Consider the following 20,815-nt stretch of genomic DNA (forward strand, 5'->3'; position numbering starts at 1 on the left):
ACCAAAATCCGACCCATAGACCCATTTAATTTTGTTAAACTTTATAGTTTTATGTTAAGTTTTGTAAGAATTGTAACTTTGTGTCAATTTTATGAGTCTTATAATAAAAAACATAAATAAGTAATAAAAACCCACATTATTTCTTTTAAAGAGAAAAAAAGCCTAATAACATGAAAGATAACGTCATCTTTAAATTAGTCCCTACAATTTGAAATTGATCATAAGGATATTTATATTCAAAGAATTACAAAGTACGAGGAAGTTGTAATGCATAACAATTATGCACAACTACTATTATTGTTCAATAGTACTACTGACAGGTGTGAAGTACTACTGGGAGCATGAAAAGTAGTGCAGAAAATGTTTAACAGTACTTTTTTACCTCTCGGTAGTATTTTTAATGTGATATTATTTACGAAATTGCCACTGATATATATTTGTTTGTGCATATCTGTTATGCATTTAAACTCCCTTTACAAAGTACAAATTCAAACTCATGACATGTAAGGTGATTTTGAACATAATAACACCCTACTATATTTACGAGAAGTGATAGACCGCTACCAGGTATTGGGCTCGTTGGGCCCATACCGGGGGTAACAATGTATTTCACGTGATGCTTACTATGTTGTAAGAAACTACTCTCTCTCTCCTCTTAATAACAGTATTCAACTCTATAATAACAAAATACAAAAAATAAAATAACAGTATACAAACCAATAATATTAGTACACAAGTTAATAATAGCTGAGCACCAACAAACAATTAACGTCGTCAATTTCGATCGAACTGTAATAATTTCCAGCATAGAACTCGCCGTTTTTAATGGCTGGAGTCGTAAGTTTGTGTCTCCGACAAGGAACTTATCTATGTTGGAAGACCACTAAAATCTTTCGCCGCCCTTCGACTTAACTATCTTACTCTTAATAAATTCTTGCCACAAAATTCACACCTTTAGTAGATCGAACACCGCTCCTTGTGGATGAAGAGTACTATAAATCCGATGAGAATCAAACTCCACCAAGAAGTACTTCATAGCATTGCTCACTCTTCTGTTTTTGGTTATGTTTTTTCACTCTTCTTTTATCTTTTCTATTTTCATTTACATTAAAAAGTTATATGAAAAATAATTTTATATTATGGTATGGACAAGTATGAGCCTAGACCTGATAGTGTGCTATACTTAATCCTATATTTACTACGGAGTAATTGAGTATGTAGTATACCTCTCGATAACTAAGGATAACGTTCCCCCTTGTTGCTGCATCGGTGCCTCCCCAAAAAATCACTTTACATTTCCATGGCTTCCGGCATTTTTCTTCACTACTCACCTCACTGCTTTCTCTCTCATTTTAAGGTCAATTTCTTTCTCTCATTGACATACAATCATCCCAATTTCCAAGACATTAATGCCCATTGTTAATTTGATTTCTATCTCACACAATTTAGTTTGGTAAATTGAATGCAGCTTTGCAGTTTCAACAATGGCTTCCCACATGCAAGAAAACCATATTCTGTATTTAGTAGTCCTGAAAACATACATCGACCCATCAAAGCTTTGGTTGAGACTTCTTCATTTCCACTGTTTCAGGAACCCCAAATTGATAAAACTCCTTCTGAGGTAATTTCTCCTACTTTTTGGTTTTACCTGAATTTCTAATTGCTCTATTTCTTATTGAATAATGAAATTCCTTTTCTTCTGTTTTAGATGAATTTAGCAGACCCAGATTTCTATAAGATTGGATATGTTAGAAGTTTTAGAGCTTATGGTGTTGAATTTCGAGAAGGGCCTGATGGGTTTGGTGTCTTTGCTTCTAAAGATATCGAGCCGCTTCGTCGTGCTCGGGTGAGACACTTCGTATTTCTCTCTTGATTTGAGCTGTTCTTGATGCCATTTGTGTTTTATTTGTTGGAGAATCAGTGTTTTGCTGCAACTTTGTACTCCTGTTTGGAAAATTGGTCACTTTGTACTAAAGTCTAATAATGAGTTTTAGAATTATTTTACTTGTGAAATAAATGTGTGAATCTTGTGCTACCCTTGTGTGATCCCTGTCACCCAGTTTGAGTGGTCTGTTGTAGAAATTACTATCTTAATCTAATCCCACCACCCACTAAAATTAGCAACAATTTATTAGGGGTCCTATTTAAGGAATTGGCTTGAATACCAGAGTTACCATAGATATGGGAATGTTCATAGTACATATGAAGTCTTGGCTGATTATTTTGGGACGTCATAAAATAGAAATGTAGTTTGTGAAAGTGGGACATCATATCATTTTCGAAAGCAGCTATTTTTTCAGATTAGTTTGTGACTATTTGTGCTATTCTATTAAACATGGAAGTACAAGAAGTTGTTGCTGTTAACAAGTTTTGATTAATTCACATAGTGACCTCATAGGCATTGGTGGTTATGGTGGCTTAGGTGGGTTAGGGGGGGTTTTGGGGAGGTGGGTGGGGGGTTTGTGGGGGTGGTGGTGTCGGTTTCTAAGGTGGCAGTGGTGGTTATGGTGGCCTAGGTGGTGGGGCTTGGTGGTGGTTTGATGTTAATAAAGGGGTGGGTTAGTAATTTAACCAAGGGTAAGTTAGTACTTAGGCTTTAATGAATGGTTGGCCACAAATTATCCTGTGAGGTCACTATGTGAATTAATCCAAACTAGAGGGTGACTTTATAGAAGAAAAGTTTTGCCTTGCCACCTTATAGAATATTAAAAAGTTGAAGGCTACCATATAGATTTTCCTTAAGTTTTTTTGGTAAACATTACTTTCTCTTTTTCCCCCAAAAGTTTGATTTGATCATTGTATGGAAAGTTTGGAGAAATAAGTTGGTTAAGAGAAAAGGTTGATTTAGTAAGATAGTACTAAAAGGTGGGTTGGTGAATGAAAATGGTGGGTGGTGTAAGAAAAAGGTGTATAACTTATGAGAGAGTGAGTAAAAACTAGAAAGGTGTAAATATTGTGAAGTAAGGGAGTATATAAGGTGATATTTTAAAAATATATATTGAGGCAAATCTTAACAAGATCCCATAAGATTATATTTTGCCTTATGTATAAATCACAAATATGGTTAAGGGAGAATTGTGAATTGTGTGTGTAAGGCCAAATGGTGATTGTATTAAAGAACGGAGGAAGTATCTACTTTGAATTGATATTTTCCTCTCTTAATGCATATTTAGACAACTAATCTATTTATTTTCTCATCTTGCATTTTGAATTGAAAAGGTAATTTGCTTATAATTTGGGCATATATACTTATGTGATGTTGATAATTTTACACTTTTCATTCTACACGATAATCTAGATGATCATGGAGATTCCTCTGGAACTGATGTTAACAATTAGCAAAAGGCTCCCATGGATGTTCTTTCCAGATATTGTGCCAGTTGGTCATCCCATATTTGATATTATCAACTCAACTGATCCGAAGGTATTTTTACTACATGAAGCTACTTATTATTCTATGTTTTGTTAAGAAAGGAAAAAGTGTTAAAGCTACATACTCACATGGCGACCCCCTAATAGGGGACATATTGAATTTTGTATTGGTTCTTCTGGGACAGCTCAAGTATTTAAACTTTGAGTCGTCCTTCAGTTATTATATGTGACCATAGATTTATTATCTGACTTTTTTCCTGGAACATGTTAATTATATGTGCTGATGTATTGTGCTGACAGACAGACTGGGACTTGAGGTTGGCTTGCCTTCTTTTGCATGCTTTTGATCAAGATGATAACTTCTGGCAGTTGTATGGTGACTTCTTGCCAAGCCCTGATGACTGCACTAGCTTCCTTCTAGCAACAGAGGTATAACTGTGATCTGAAGATGAAAACTTTTAATTTAACTGATTTCTCATTCTTTTCTGTGTCTATTATTAAATCCTAGTCTCATTAGTGTAGACCGTAGAGAATTAAAATTTAAGCTCATCCGTCTTGTGTTTATCTCATGGAATGACCAATGCCAAATCCATCTATTTCAAGGTTTGACAAAATACTAAAAAGGATTTAACTATGCTGGTTGGTATTTTATTTACAAGTTTATGTGATGATTCATTGTCACAATCCAGCGATATGAAGTAAGCACGCAAAGGCTTGGGGAAAAGATTCATCATGCAACACTTTGAAGCATTAAGCCATTAACTATCGCTGTGTATATATTGGTGTTTGATTGTGCGGGACTCAACGCTCACGCACACTCAACAGCAATAACACTGTAACACACACACACACACACACACACACAAGAACAGAGCAAATATAGCAGCTAGTAGTGGATAGTTGACTGATTGAAAGATGAAACCTGGGTAACTTGAGGTTACCAATCTCTAGGGAGTATCTTGAGGATACAAATCTCAAATACAAGTCTAATCACATGCCAAAGACATTCTCCTCCCATCCCTTAATTTATATACAAACAAGAACTGCAAAATTTACTAGCTGTCATTTAATTAATGGTCGTCATTCACATACACTGCTGTGCTAAGGTTCCACTAATCGATGTTGCTCCTCCCTTCAGCTCTTAGTTGCTTTTGTCTGCTTGTGCCAACTCCTCACTCCCTAAACTTGCTGCTGCCGTGATTGGTGGTGTGGTTGGCTTGACTGCTTTGCTCCTTCTCTGGTACTGTTTGATGATAGGTGGCTTTGCTGGCCCAATTTCCTGGTCCATTACATTGATCTAATTGAAATACAAACAGCTTCTTCTGTTGAGATAAAAGCAGTACCAAGTTCTTATGTAAAGCATCCCTAAGATCTTTACACTATATTTCACGTCTGTTGGTGACCCTTCAAGGGGTTAGTAGTAGATTAGTGGTGACACAAATGGGATGTTCAAAATTTTATTTGAACTAATATTTATCATTTTTGTTGGGAATGATCATTTATTAAAATTAGTGCCCTTCCAAATCTACTTTCCTTAAGAGTTAAAGTAATGTTTCTAATGGCCATTTGGCTTAATTCTTTTAAATTTGAAGTAATATTCAAAGTCCATTTTCCTCATTAAATCACTCACCGTAGCATATTTATCATTCTATTCACTTCAATATGATTAAGGTCTCTTCTTAAACTAAATTTAGGTCTTTCAAAGTTTCATGCTCTATTACTTTTGGTTATTATAGGGTGAATCATCATATATCTATTTGTTGATAAGAAGCATTATGGCCAAATAGATTGAAATAAACTGACCTGCCTTCTTATGTATAACATCTGTAGGGTCCAAAATTTCTGACTCAATTCCTATGGGACAAATGAGATTAATCTGGATTTGTTTCAAATCCAAAATCCAATACCATCTCTAGTGGTGATCTTTTTATCATTTTGATGCTGTAATTGTTGTTCTGAGTTTGTATTAATCTCTGCATACAAGTAAGTATTAAAATTTTAATTTTAGTAGTTATAGTTTCGTTTTGTCCGTCTAATAAATGTTTTTGTATCTGACTTTCCTACTTTACATTACTGCATCATTTCTGGATCAATTTTAATACTGTGCTTTATATGACTATTACTATTTCAAAAAGTAATTGCTACTCTCTCTACTTTGCTAGTGTTTGTTATGTAATTAGTTTCCTTGGCATCAAGCAAACTTTGCACGAAAGTTTAGTCTCTTCTCAATTAAGTTTGGACTAAGTAGTTTAAATAGGGCAATTGTTTTTGATTTTGAGTTCTGGCCTATATTAGGCTCAGTATTTGACTTGCGTAGCCTTACACTGCTGCTTTGTCGAAGCAAATTTTAACCACTTCAAACTCTTGACTTGATAAATGTATTTGCCAATTATTGAATCTGTATAGGTATCAAACTATAGCTGTGATAAATCACCACAACTTATTTACCTTTTCCTGTCATAGGAGGATCTTTTGGAGTTGCAGGACCAAAGTTTGGAGCTAACAATGAGGGACGAACAACATCGTTGCCTAGAATTCTGGGAAAAGAACTGGGTACTTAGATTCTTCTGTTTTCCCCTTTCTTTTATATTTTATCTACTGTTGTTGTAGCCATTTATGATTGGTGCCCTAATTCAGGATGCATCTTTTTTTTCAATTTGCTCAGCACTCTGCTGCACCTCTCAAGATAAAGCGTTTGGCACGTGATCCAAAGACATTCATGTGGGCTGTTGGTATCGCTCAAACACGTTGCATAAACTTGCAGTTAAGGATTGGTGCCCTAATTCAGGATGCAAATATGTTGATTCCTTATGCTGGTAAGTTAAAGACGTTACTGCTGTTGTCCTCCATTCTGTGCTTTAAACTGGTGATTTATAGTCCTTATATTATACTATCTCTGTTCTTTTATGTTCTACTAGCTTAGTCCATGTTCTCTTTATCTTTAAAAAAAATTATTTCAAAAAATAATATTTTCAGTGTAGTAAAAATAAGTTAAATTGAGTAAAAATAAGCTAAATTGAGTGAAACAATTTTAGTTGAGTAAAAATAAATTAAAAATTTTTAATTAGTAAAAATCAGTAACTTTAATGAACAAATATAATACAGAATCAATAAAATAAGCTTTAATCTGTATAAATAATTTCATTTCAGTATAATAAAATTCAATTTAGCAAAATTTATTTCGTTTTAGTAAAAATAATTTCAGTTCAATAAAAATGAGGTGAAAAAAATAGGGCCTTATTGTAAATACGCAGTTTAAGAAATTGTCGAAGAATGTGAGTGGGTATTAAATAAAGTAAGAGGAAAAAGGTGAATAGGTGGGTTTATATATATATATAGCTTAGTCCTCTTATGCATTTTCATATATCCTTGTTTATTGTCTGCTCCTTTAGTATCTTTTATTCTTTTTTGCTTACTCTCTGAGCCAAATAGCCAAACTTTCTCACGGTATTTCAGAACTTAGGCTTCTCAGGGCTTCAAAAACATTTGCAGTAACATCTCTCTCCTTATCTATTAATCTTTATCTGTTAGTATCTTTTCTGCTAACCATAGTAAATCTCTTGTCAGTCTGTAAAGATTGCTGAGCACCATATGCGTTGGCTAAAGGATAGGGTTCTCATGATTCAAATGCTAGCAATTAGTTGCCAACATATCTTTTCTCTTGCTTCTCTCTACAAGTCCCTGAAAAGTCCTTGTAGGTTTGGCACATAAATAAAGTATTTCAACATGTAAGGGTAGAGGTAGGCTTGATGGTAGATCTTGTTAATAATACAATAAATAATTATGTTGAGAAACAATATAAGAAACACAAGGCTGTTCTATGGGACCCAAATCACATGTTAGAATTGAAGTTAGTTTGCCATATAAAGAAACAAGGCTTCTATTTGTGGAAATACAAAATTAGTATGTACGACTATTGTTTTGTGCATGGAGTAAGTTTTTTTCTTTATTCTTAAATTACTTTGGTTTGTTGATCGACTGTTATACTTGCCTAGTTTGTAATATAAAATTGAGAGTGTGTGGTTATTTATGGCAGATATGTTGAACCACTCATTTCAGCCTAATTGTTTTTTTCATTGGCGTTTTAAAGACCGAATGCTCGAGGTTATGATAAATCCTGGAAGAAAAATAATGAAAGGGGAGGAGGTAAGTCTTTTTTTTTTTTTCGGAATTCCCTTGATGCAGTTTCAAAATTGCTCTCACTGAGTTAATATTGTTATTGCTATGATGCATGTAGATAGCAAGCAAGTATATATATATCTATATCTATATATATATATATATATATATATATATATATATATATATATATATATATATATATATATATATATATATATATATATATATATATATATACTGTACTAACAGGTTTAGAACTTGGTTGCAAAATATTTAAGAGGAGCTTTTTTTTGTAGAAAATATGCAGCAGCAAATAGTCTTAATAGGCTTTTTCAAGAGCATTAGATAATAAAGGTTCCCATTTCATGTTTTTATTTTAAATGTCTGTTTGAATTGAACAACATTGACTTTATCTCCATTAGTCGAAACAATCTTTTTAATATTTTTTGACTAATAGAAATGTGACTGTATATCTCAAGATTTCTACAGACCCTAGCATCCTACACCAGCTAGATCAACTGCTAATGGCGACGGTGGTTTTTTTTGGTCAGTTAATAGTGGAATCTTTTTTTACTGTGCATTATGAATATTCGTCTAAGTATTAATGTTAAAGGTGGCTGTGCTTGCATCAAGTTTGGGAATCCTAGTGTTTTGCACCCTTTTGCTGCTCACATCACTCCCTTGGTCGGTTCATTACATTAACGGCCTTCCCACCTTGTCCTTAAGGTGGATTATAGTCAACACTCGATTCTTTGCCTCGACAACAATTATCTCCAATCCAACTCTTCAATAGTCCAAAACCGAGAGTGAACAACAATAATCTCTAAAAATTAATGAAAAAGAAGATTGGCTTTATCAAGTGAGAAAATTGGGTCGTATGTAAAGTGGAGTGGTGAGTTAAAGGCTATGTTGGGTACCAAAGTCTGACATGGGTATGTGTCCAAGTGTCCGAATCGCCTATATTGTGAAAAAATATAAAATTTGAACTATATGAAGTGTCAAAGTGTCATACTGGAACGGTCGCATATTTCGCACTCAATCAAACACATTAATAAACAAACACCTCACAAACCAAGCATAATGATGAGTAAGAGTTCGGTCCACAAGGAAACGGGGTATAATTGCTAAAGACCCTAATGCATTAGCTAATTCCAAGGTTTCAAGTTGGTTGTGTCAAGGTTCATGAACTAGACAAACAAGGAAAGCATTTAAATTATATGGAAACACTAGGGAATAGAGATCCACTCAACCATGGAAGTCAAGCAAATTGGAGTAATATAGGTGATAGGTAGCAAGGACTACATGTAAGAGCAACCTCATGGAATTAAGAACAAAACTCAAATTCCTAAACTTAGATCCCTCATTAGTTTAGATATAGGAGATAATTAATCGAAATTGAAATTTGTAATGATAATCTAAATTCACATTCCCATGTCAAACCTAGAATATCGTGCCATCATGTGCAAAATCAAGGGTACCTATTCCTATCAATATAAACAAAAAGCAAACTTTATGTAATTAATTTAATCACAAGTCAATCACCAAAACTCTTCCCAATTCCACTTAATTAACCATTAGGTTTCACCCAACCCGTAGCTAGAATGACTACTCAGTACTCATGGTAGGAGACATGCAAAGCAAATAAATTAGGGCTGCAATTTGTTCTCGGGGAAAAGTGATAAACTATGGATGGATTCAACATGCAACAACAAATAAACAAGATTCAAAGAAGATTAAGAACCTTTGATTAAGAATAAAACCAGAGTGTAACAAGAGAAAAGTGATAGAAATTATTAAGTTGAACTTTCAATGTTGTCTACAATTGCTGAAGATGGGAAGATGTCTTGAAGTCCACTTCTACAATCATTAATTTGAGAGATTCTAACCTTAATTATATACTAATCTGAAGACTTAAATTGCTAACTAAGAGGAGAGTGCTAAAAACTATATTAAGCAGTGTTGTCCATACAAAGTAGCTGAAAGCGGGTATTTATTGGACCCCCAAATGAAAAAGATGGAAAAAACAAGAAGAGGAATCGGCTACGCATGCACGGTCGTGCCAAAGTGTGCACTTCGTGCAAAATGCCGAAGAACGAGGCAATAGCTACTACCTCGTGGAAACGCGATTTTGCATGGACGTAAGGCCCTTTTGCCTTAAATCATCCTCCTTGCTTCCTCTTTAGCCATCAAAGCTTCATTTCTTCTTCTCATTGCTTCTAAATTCTTTGCTTATCTGATGAAGTGCTTTGAAGTCTCTTCTTCGAACCTTAAATCGCATAATAAACAAAAACAACCTCGTAAAGTATGGGATACACAAAAATGCATAAACATAGAGTAATTAGTGAACTAAGACATTGATTTCTCACAATACCAAGGGTCAAAACCACTCTAAAATCATACTAAATAACAAAGCTATTTTATATACTTATGTCCGATTATCAAGGGTTCGACACGAGTACTTGAGGTAAAATGAAGAGTCCGAGTAAAATAGGTTGAAGGGTTGAAAAATGGCAGATTGGAGAAATAAAATTGGGCCTAAAGTTATAGTTCTTAAAGCCTATTTGTTTGTCTTTCATTCTTAAAAGAGAAAGAGATTTCGGTGAGCAAGCCCAATCAATCTCATTACCCCATTATATTGACTTTTTTATTAATCTTTTTTTTAAGGAAAATTGGGTAAGCATTTTATTATAAGCTAAATACCCAAAGTTGTAATGTTTTGGGGGAAAGCGTTCATACAAACTAATTTTGTGCTATACGTATCCACTCCTGCAACTATTTGAGGTACCGTGTTACCTACCCATTGAATAAGAATTTATAAAGACGTCTTAAGACTTAGATAGGGCGCTATTATCATCATCATATATCAACCACCTCGGAGAAAAACCTTGAACAGTTTCGCTAACCACTCGTGTCACAAAAGATGCATCTCCCTCAAGCTATACTTTTGACTCACCAAACGACGAGCTACATGAAGGCTTGACATTGCTGAAGTCCTCGAAATCTTTGTTTGTGCATAGGGTGCTTGATCTTTCATTTTATTTAATGATGTACAATTGTACTAATGAAAAATTGATTGACTAGCTTAAAAATTCTAAACTAGATTCAAAATATAATTAGCTTTGTATTCATTAAATTATGACTTATTTTTTTTGCTTTGGAAATAATTATTTTAGCTTTATCTATCCATATTGGAAAATTTGTCAATTACTACCACTTATTAATGTCATTTTGAAAATTACGATTGCGAATTAATTTTCTTGTGAATTACTACCGTAAAAAAATTAAAAAAATTTCTTTTACTACCACACCCCATTTTAGACCCTTTATGACGTCATTTTAGAGCTTTAACTCACGTTTAACCCTGTATAAAGCTTTTAATCGACAAAAAAAAAAAAAAAGAAAAAAATAATTCCCCTAACCAATGGTTACCCCCTCTAACTAACTTAACTAAACCCAACCCATACATTTCTTTCTCCCTCATCAATCTCCCTCTTCACCATTTGTAAAAATTCTTCAAGCTTGCTCCTCCTAGTTCACACTAATTCTTCCCATCTATCCTCCAATTGCTAAGGTAAACGTTTAATTCGTTTAATTTGCTTCTCATAAATTAATCTTTTACTGTTTTCGATTATAGGGTTTTTCAAATTTTAGGGATTTCACATTTTAGGTTTTATGGGTTACGATTTAACATTATCGAAACTACCCACTTAGCAGTATAGAATCATTAAATAATGCAATTAATCAATAAACAAATTAGATTTACCAACCTAGATCCAATTATGCGTGGAATTGTAAATTCTTTCTTGTTGTCTTCCTCCATCAGTGGTCCCTCTCTTCTCCTTCTTCAATGCTTGAATTTCCGGTCAAATATAGCAAAGAAAAAGATTCGTTGCAGAACAATCGTCACTGTGCAGAGTCTTCAGTGGAGTATGAAGTCAGAGTGTAGAAGAGAGAGAAAAATATGGGTTGGGTTAGAGGGGGGTAACCATGGGCTAGGGGAATTTTATTTTTCCTTTTTTTGGTTGTTTAAAAGCTTAACCCAGGGTTAAACGTGAGTTAAAGCTCTAAAATGACATCATAAAAGGTCTAAAATGGGGTGTGGTAGTAAAATAAAATTTTTTAATTTTTTTACGGTAGTAATTCACAAGAAAATTAATTTGTGTTAGTAATTTTCAGAATGACATAAATGCGCGGTAGTAATTGGCAAATTTTCCATCAAATATTTGATGATTGCAACTGTATGTCTGTAATGCTCACATGTGTGAACAAACCAATCCTAATCTTTCGTTTGTCTACTCAAATGTGCCAAGAAACCTCTAATATGTGTTTATAAGTAATATTTTAAAAAAATTTGATAATTTTTTGCTTTGCTGATTGCTATAGATGACTGTGAACTACATGAGTGGACAGCAAAACCATATGTATATGCAAAGATTCGGATTCTCCTCAGCTGTGGTAATTCCTGGAATCTGTACTTTTCCTTTGGATGGATTGATTATTGTTTTTGCTATTGTTGACTTCCCCCCACCTGTGATATTTCTTTTTTACTGCGACTTATTGTGGCTGGACATTTTTGTGTTCCCCCACCTGTGCTACTTCTTATTTATTGCGATTAATTGTGGGTGGACAGCTTTTTATTCCCCCCTCCCGGTGCCATTCCTTATTTATTGATTAATTGTGGCTACTGGCTGGACATTTTATTTTATTCCCCCAACTGTGCTATTCTTTTTTTATTGATTAATTGTGGATTGACATTTTTCCCCGCAACCTGTGCTATTCCTTATCTATTGCGATTAAATGTGGCTGGATCTTTTTCTTATTTAAATAATCATTTATTTATTTATTTATTTTTATGCAATAGGCATTGGACAATAACATTCAATAATGAGTGCTGTAAATAAATAGATCATTCATTTAATGTTATTTATCAGTATCACTGCCAATACTCAGAAACTTTGCGACACTAAATATACTAAGTTATTGCCTTGAAAGTATTGGAAATTGAGAGATATGGTATAATTTGGTTAATATTTTCTTAGTACGTGCTTTAAAAATAAATCCAATTTCACATTAACAATCACAATCTGGCTCGCGACTACCGTATTTTCAATACCATGACCACAGGGGCGATGCAACCGTATCTTCAGGTCATGCTTATAACATGCAGTGCCTCTATTTGGCTTTTGTAAAGAAAAATGATTTCTGCATGCATTTATTGTTGAAAAGTTATTCTCTGACCACATGTTACATCTTAATGTGGCCTTAATGATGTTTTATCCTTTCCAGAATCCTTGGGATGCCATATGTTTCTCTGGTGATTCCCGTATACATTTGGATACATTCTTGTCTGTCTTCAACATTACTGGGCTTCGAGAAGAATATTGTTTTAATAGTAAGTTCTGGGGATTTTTGTATGGAAGATTGAACTTTGGATATTCACCACATTTGTGATATGAGTACTGTCCTTTCTATTACATGTAGGTCAATTATCAAAAGAAGGAGATAGTTTTGTTGATGGAGCAGTCATAGCTGCAGCAAGAACGTTGCCCACTTGGTCAGATGGTGATGTGCCTATGATTCCTAGCATAGAAAGAAAGGCAGCAAAGGAATTGCAGGAACAATGCCAAAATTTCCTTGCCAAGTATCCTACAACAGCTAAGCAAGATAAAAAAATTATAGGTAATTTCTTAGAGAAGTTATCTCTTAAGTTCTGCATTCATGTTGTATATTACTTCCTGATTATTGAAAAAAAAAACAAAGAAGCGAAGGAGGTTAGGTAAAAGGAGCGATGGTATTCACTACCATGATGGTTGAAATAATGGATTCCCTGTACTGTATCTTGCCCCTTACACTGAAGTGGGGTTGGGTGATTTTTTTTCTTTCTTTTTTAATATTTTACTTTTTTTTTAATAATTTTTTTGTAATTTTTTTTATTTAAAACACAGTATGAAGCGGTTTTCATACTTCTAACTTTTATTTATTTATGTGAGTAAACTATTTGTATGATGTTTAGTTAGTTAAACTTCGATGTGCATCCCTTTTTCGTTTCATCTTTAAGTTCGATATATTATTTAGAATAGGTGTAGATCTTGTATGTATGATTCTGTTGAATCTTTTTCTCTGATACTTAGTGGTAGATCTTATTATTTATATTATTTTACTTTATTATTCGGGTCAGATGAAAAAGGGGGACATTCGTGCCTTTATTGTGTAAAAATAAAAGCAAGGGTGGAAATATGTACAAATAAGTCCTTTATTAGTTGGGAAAGTCAACTTTGGACATCAATATCTTCTTTGTCACAAATCATTTAAGTTGATTCCATTTGAAGATGAAAGTTGGGTCCAAATGATTTCCATCAATAGGTCATAAGCTGAACTTAAATTTAAATGAGCAATATATGACTATTTTATTTGAAGTTGAGCTGCCGCTTAAAATGTGCACGGTCTTGGAGGTGTAACATCTTGCAAATGTCCAAAAACTTAAATTTCACGTTTCTTTGTTTCTAATTGTTGAAATGATTTGAACCATTCATTTGTAATCTAAGGGCCTATGTTCGAAGTAGCCATTTTATAAGCGTGATTGAGTAAAATTAAATAAAAAATTTTGCTCTAATTGATTAATGATATTTTCTCTATCCTATTGCATGTCTGTGAGCATATATATATATATATATATATATATATATTATAAAAAAAAAACCCAATGATATTGGAAATTGAGCAATTTCTGTAAATTGATTGTTTGTTGAAGATTACGCATCTGTTATGGTCAACATATACTTCCTCTGTTCTTTTTTACTTGACCCGCTTTGACTTTTACATTATTCACCACCCCTCCTTTGACCGTCTTTTGTGAATGATATGTAAGGAAAATATATTCATGTGGGATCTTTTTGAATACGTCTTAATAAGTACTATCATAATACACAACTTTTATAATTTTTACTTATGGAGAGTTAAAACTATTGATCACTTAAGTTTTGCATTGGCAAGCGTGATAAAAGAAACAGTCAAGTAAAAAAGAATAGAGGAAGTATGATATATCTGGAGTGTCTTTCATTATCAAAAAGAGGGAGTAAGCCTAACTATCTAATAAGCTTAGTATGCACTTTCTTATTTGTCAACTAGGTTTCTCCTTGTATCCAAGTTTCATTCCGATGTACTTATGCTATCTCAACCTTATTGATGTCCTATGTGGATGATTCATTGTTAAGCATACCTTTAGACTTTATAAATTCCCAAGTATGATGTGTAAACAACCTTAGTCATAATAATAATAAAACAAAATAATAACACTCTTTTATTGTACCCTGTTGCCCCATTTTTTGAAGTTCACAGTGACCAACATCTGTTTTATAGATTTTTTTCAGGGTTATAAATAGAAAGCTATCCTAACTGAAATGTAGAAACTCATTTTGCCAAAACAATAGGCTACCTATTAATTGCTTATTTTATTTAATACGATGTATTAAACATTTTGTGTTGTATTCTGTAATTAGGCATTAGATTATATGCAAAAACTTACATATGCCTTCATTTATAAGTTTCCCTTCCTATAATGTTCCTATTCACAACAATTATCCTCCTAGACAAGAAATTACATAAAAAAAAAAGGACGTTAAGTGCTATATTAATGCTATACTGACTCAAGGTTGTTCTTTCTATAATTTGGATTATATCTTGGGTTGTACAACTGATATATTGTTAATTCTTTTGGTGTAGCTCTAACTATTTTTTTTTTTCTTTTTACCAAACAACAGATACTACATCGGATGCACGAAGAACACTGGAAGCTGCAATAAAGTATGTTATATTTTTAAGATGTTCTTAAAAGCTTTAGGATTTCTTGTAGCTTGGGGAAGCTTTCTGATATGAAATAACCATGGAAAGAGGGGAAAATCAACTAACAACGATTTCAATGCAACAACATAAGATAAACCTATCTCAAAAATCACCAAAATCTATGAAATAGGGTTACTTAATCAAATCCAACACCAAGTAAAGCTAGGACTAAGATTTAACCACAAAGATTACAAAATAGTAATCACGAAGATAGCAAATAATCACCGAGCTTAAGGAGAGATAAAATCTCATTGATTTCAAAATTAAGCAAAAATGCTCTCAAAAGCATGCTTAGCCCTATTTAAAGGTTTTACAAATAAACCTAGAGTCTTAAAATTACACCCCTTGGATTACTAATGAAAGGCCAAGATTAAAAGCAAGAAAAGCAACCAAAGAAAGAACAAAAACCGCTACAGAACAGGGGCTCTAGAGCGGTCGCTCCGCTTGAATAGAGTGGTTGCTCCGTACAGGGGAGCAGTCGCTCCAAAGCTCTTGTAAAAGATCCCAAGTCTAAATAGAGTGGTCGCTATGAAGGGTGGAGCGGTTGCTCCAATGGTCGGAGCGGTTCAGAGCTCGATTTCAAACGTTCACAATTTCTTCATTTCTTTCTGAAATGGGGCACATGACCTGTTGGTGGAAAGACCTCGGACTCTACTTTTGTCTCTAATTAAATCACTTGAAAAATCCTTGTAATGAAGAAGATATGGTTGATTGAAGTTGAGTAATACATCAACAAGTTTTCTCTCTGGGCTAATACATGAAATTCTTGGAGCTTTATTCTAAGCAAACAAAATGTTACTTGAGTTTAATGATGGTCAACCCCGAGAGGTGACCACCTTAGTTTAGCACGGCTACGTGTCACAACACGGGGCACTTCTTCAACTTCCTCCACCAAGTTTCATGCATCCGCATCACTTTCACATACTACTTATGCTTGACTAATTGAATGTGCTTATCCTTAAATTGCTTTTGCGACTCTTACTTGGAGTTCTCATCGCTCTCTGTTTTTTTATCTATATCGATAGAGACCCAAATATTTTTAACTACTTGACACTCAAAATCCCTACTCATCATTGTAGTAAACCTTGAATGGATTGGAAGCGGAATCCCAAAATAACTTTGTTCAGAAATTATTTGGTTTGTACTGCCTTTCTAGTTCTGTCTAATTTTAGAACAATTACCTAAAAATCTAGAGAAATTTATTTTTTTAAAATAAAATTGACTCATAAATAAAAGTCATATGACATCTACAAAGAGATTTATATCTAACATGTACATGATAATTGAATAAAATAAAAACATCTTGTCAGTAAAGCTAAGCTACGATCGTTGTTGCAAATCGTTGTTCTTCATACCCTCTTTCATATCGCTGTGATTTATGTAGTCGTGAAGAAATTTTTTTTGTCGAGATTATAATCGAAAGATTAACCTCTTTTTCAATTCCGCACAAATCTTTACCCATGAAATAATTTTATAGCAATCAATGAAACACAAAAGCAAAGCCTCCTTCAAAAGAGAGAAGAAAAAACCAGGTGTTTGATGGAGCAAAATCCTCCTAAAGAAGAAGAAAAACGCTGTCATTCAAGGGAGAAATGTCCCTCCTAGAAGAGTAAGAGTTATTATAAACCTAAAACAAACAAAAATATAGAGGATAAGCACACAAAAAATAACGATTAGGATTTTCCACCGGTAAAAACCGATGGAAGCCCCTCCATAATTCAATAATGGAGGCTAGGGTTTTAGAGAGATGAGATAGGAGAGAAAAGAGAGAGACTAGGGTTTTATGAATGAAGTGTTATATTAATCTAGAGAATAATTATTTTAAAGTTCTTGCATAAAACAAAAAATAAATAAATAAATAAATAAAATTCAATAACAAAAATTACAAGTACTTGTGATTTTTTACATGTAGATCAAACATCATATAAAACAAATGATTCAAATAATCATAAGTTTATTTTTAAATTAGTAATTCAAAGAGGGTGACTTGTATATTCTCACATATGAATAAAAAATTAAAGATTAATATTGCCATGTTCTGATGCTATTGTAGCTTTCATCCTTGTCTTCTTTTCTTTGTTGTTTAGACACTTTAGAGAAGCTATCAACGAAGGAGGTAAAAAAATTTCCAACTATCCTTAGAACTCTTCAGTAATCAGTAAATTGGTAAATATAAATATAAAATGTGAAGGAGGAAGTAGCTAAAATGGGTAATCAGTAAATTGGTAAAATATAAATATAAAATGTGAAGGAGGAAGTAGGTAAAATGGGGAGGAGGCTGCGGAAGTATAACCTATGGCATTTGAATCATGTATCTCGCAAGAAAACCCGTTGGAAAAAATAAAAGCCCAAAAATCCAAAATTCGTTAGAAATAAGGTTTGTACTTTGTATTAATCGACTTCTAGAGTTTTATGATGAAATTGAGGAAGAAAATCATTGATCATGTGTGGCGTTTTTTGGGAGAGAAAATAGATTAATTTGATGGCAGTCAAACTTTGGAGAAAGAGAGAGGTAACGGGTAAAATTGAGGGTGGTGGAGTTTAGAGGAGAAATGAGAAAATTAAGATAATTGGGTAATGGTCGCAACTCCCAATATATTTGACCTGCCATTTGGCTTCTAAAAGCAATATAAAAACCGGGTGTCTCTTATGGACTAGAAAATTTTGGATTTTATTGAACTTGGAATCTCACCTTTCGGGACCAGATTTCTCCATACCAATACAATCTGTTCCATTCCACTATATCAAAAATTTTGGGTTTAGGTCCGGTTTCCGTTCCAAGTCTATTTTTGCACACCCCTTCTCATAGGAGTAATAGGTGTGACCAAATAACATTACACAGAGATGGCAAAGTATAACCATGGCCACCGACTTTTCTAACATTACACATGACATCATCTTAGTAGACAACTTAGCCTTGTTGCTTGTAGTGATAAGATATTCATCTTACAATATTATTTTTAAGTGCTACAAGAGAGGGCAATGACGCACACAAAATTTAATCTAAAATCTTGGGTACCAATCCCAAAGACTTTAATCAACTAAGCCAGTTGACATCCGTTGAGCACATCTTGTGTTATTTGTGACAATTTCTTGTGTATATCGTACTGACTAAATCTTGTTCATTGTAGGTACCGATTGCATCGAAAATTGTTTTTAGAGAAGGTCATTGATGCTTTGGAGATTTATCAAGACAAAATTTTGTTTTAAGTTGCCAGTTTGTTAGAATTTGGTAAGAGCTTTTTACTTGGTGCTAACCTATGTAGTCTGAAGCATCAGCTACAAATGGCTAATCACTAACCTGTATTTGTTCGCTTTTAAGGTACTCTAATTATTCGATTGGGCACTCTACACGTTTGGACAGTCAAGTGGGTACTGTTGAGATGAATAGCAGTGATCGTTATTGTCCCTTGTTGATCAGGGAAAAACTCTTGCTACTCTCAAATGAGGTCGAAAAGGAAAGGGTAAGACTGCTGAATTTTCCTGTAATATTATGTTTTTTAAGAATAGTACAAGGTAGTTTATGGATAAGATACATATTATCTCTATTATATAAATTCGAAAGTAATTGATTAAGAAGTCATTCTTGTTCGATGCTTCATGCACATCAATCTTTGAGTAGAAATATTATCAGTGTTGCAAAAGCCTTTAGTGCTGAATGTAGGAGACTTTGGTTATATATGAATGACGTACAATTGTATGTTTTAATCCTGGGAAATTGGAAAAGTAAAATAATACTTCGTATTAAAAGACATTCCCTAATTCAAGTATTATAGTGCCTTGGCTACCTAGACTTCTCTTAAATGAGTTTTTTTTTTTTTTTTTTTTTTTTTTTTTTTTTTTTTTTTTTGGCTCCAAGAGGTATATTCTAACTTAGCTCATATTTCTGGAAAAGGGAACTGTGGAATGTCATCCCCCTCTGTAATACATAGTATATTTTTTACTTAAAATTTAAGCTCATATTTCTTTTATCAAGCTCTGGGTTTGTTTCCAATTTCATTGCTCACTATATTAATCTGGCAATGTTTTCTGCTTGGGAATAATCACTCACAAAAACCTCCCCTTATCTGCTTCTACCCATTATCCCTTTCATTTCCATCCCAATCCCTGTTGTAATCTTTTGACAGCAGCGTTCATGCTTCTTGGTCAGATGTCACTTCTTAAGCAGTTATCGACAGTATCACACGTGAAGTTAGTGATGAGTCTGGTCAGTTGGTGGAGAATTTACTTTGCAGGCTCAGTGGTGATCGCTGAGATTCTTGCCATATAAAGCTTGTCCCAATGGTTGAACAAATTTCATTTTTTATTAAGCTGATTAGTGACAATATCTGATTCTGTATTGTAGGGCACTGGATACCACTTTTAAAAAAGACAAGTCAGTATTCAGGGTATTTAAATCGATTTGAAGGAAGGGAAACAAACTTGATAAAAAATGAGAGGATGACTTCATGGAATCATGGGGACATTTTGTAAACACCCCACCCCCTCTCCCCAATTTCCCTTGTAAAGGCATTGTATAATGCCAATCTAACTCGGGTTTCTAGGTGTAGAAGTCCTATTCCAGCATGAACTTGGTTTATGTTTTTCAACTTATCTGTGCTGTATTCGCATCTCACTCTAGCCAAACAAGGAAAAACAAAAAACAATTGTAAAGAATCAAGCTTTTGAAGATTGCTCTTTCCTGAAATCGATTATTATACTGATACATCAAGATTTGTGATTGTTAATTAATAGATATACGAAGTACTTTGTAATTAACTGTGATCTTGTAATTGTCGACTGAAGATATTCTTCTGTATTAACACATGCTGCGTATGTTGGGTAAATGCTTTTGTTCTGCTCTTGTATGACCAAGGCATCAACAACATTCCCATAGTTTGCATTGCTGCTACTTCTTGCTGGGAAGACACCTTCGTTCGTCAAGCTGCCTAGTTAAGCCAAACTATGTTCATATTGAGCTACCCACAGCAGTGGCTCTTAGGTAGCTCAAATGTATAAAGAATGTTCATTGCTCGGTTTTTAAGATCCTCTTGTTAAAGATTCACATATTGTAAGAAATTGTACCGGAAAAGTTTGTACCAAATGGAAGTATTGCATACATCCAATAGAACAATGTCTAATTGCATACTAAGATCTTAGGGTGTCAATTGTAAAGCATTCTTTTGTGTGACTGAAGGTGCACTTCATTGATAACAGTTTAATCATATTGTATTTAAGCATCTTGGGGCTGTTATACTACCCAGCTCCCCCTAGTTTACACTTAGTTCCCATCTTCCCTTTCTTCTACCAATTCATCTATGTCTCGCTCCTATTCAACTCTAACATAGATTTACGCAATTTCAGTTATATAGAGGGTGGATGAGGTAGAGCTGTCAAATTGGTTGGTGGTGTTGTATTGTAGTGATTTATAGTTATATCAACTCAATGAGTTTGCTCGTCGTCTAGGATCAGTTCAGGTTATCTTTTGGACTGAATCAAT

General features: G+C 33.8%; 1 protein-coding gene across 3 annotated transcripts; it reads left to right on the forward strand.

Annotated features, from left to right (window-relative positions):
• Nucleotides 1-1,203: 1,203 nt before the first annotated feature.
• LOC110734726 (protein PLASTID TRANSCRIPTIONALLY ACTIVE 14-like) lies at nucleotides 1,204-20,599 on the forward strand. 3 transcript variants are annotated; one of them, XR_002513885.1, is made up of 15 exons: nucleotides 1,204-1,357; nucleotides 1,469-1,621; nucleotides 1,709-1,846; nucleotides 3,299-3,424; nucleotides 3,673-3,801; nucleotides 5,836-5,925; nucleotides 6,038-6,188; nucleotides 7,409-7,518; nucleotides 11,878-11,949; nucleotides 12,781-12,886; nucleotides 12,976-13,173; nucleotides 15,255-15,297; nucleotides 18,468-18,568; nucleotides 18,659-18,800; nucleotides 19,682-20,599. XR_002513885.1 is itself a non-coding variant. In XM_021914866.1 (14 exons), exons 1-13 carry the CDS (start codon nucleotides 1,301-1,303, stop codon nucleotides 18,544-18,546), a joined length of 1,452 nt encoding a protein of 483 aa, XP_021770558.1. In that variant the 5' UTR covers nucleotides 1,204-1,300; the 3' UTR covers nucleotides 18,547-18,568; nucleotides 18,659-20,599. The 3 variants fall into 3 exon arrangements, 1 of the variants encoding a protein (XP_021770558.1); XR_002513886.1 differs by having other exon boundaries at nucleotides 20,192-20,599; XM_021914866.1 differs by having other exon boundaries at nucleotides 18,659-20,599.
• The last annotated feature ends 216 nt before the right edge of the window (nucleotides 20,600-20,815 follow it).

Source organism: Chenopodium quinoa, unplaced genomic scaffold, assembly GCF_001683475.1.
Source record: "Chenopodium quinoa cultivar QQ74 unplaced genomic scaffold, ASM168347v1, whole genome shotgun sequence".
Classification (NCBI taxonomy): domain Eukaryota; kingdom Viridiplantae; phylum Streptophyta; class Magnoliopsida; order Caryophyllales; family Amaranthaceae; genus Chenopodium; species Chenopodium quinoa.

Bases quoted from the DNA above. Each gene is read 5' to 3' on its own strand.
- LOC110734726 (XM_021914866.1), top strand. From the start codon at position 1,301: ATGGCTTCCGGCATTTTTCTTCACTACTCACCTCACTGCTTTCTCTCT. The intron at 1,622-1,708 runs GTAATTTCTCCT...CTTCTGTTTTAG, and splicing joins TTGATAAAACTCCTTCTGAG to ATGAATTTAGCAGACCCAGA. The intron at 5,926-6,037 runs GTACTTAGATTC...CAATTTGCTCAG, and splicing joins AATTCTGGGAAAAGAACTGG to CACTCTGCTGCACCTCTCAA.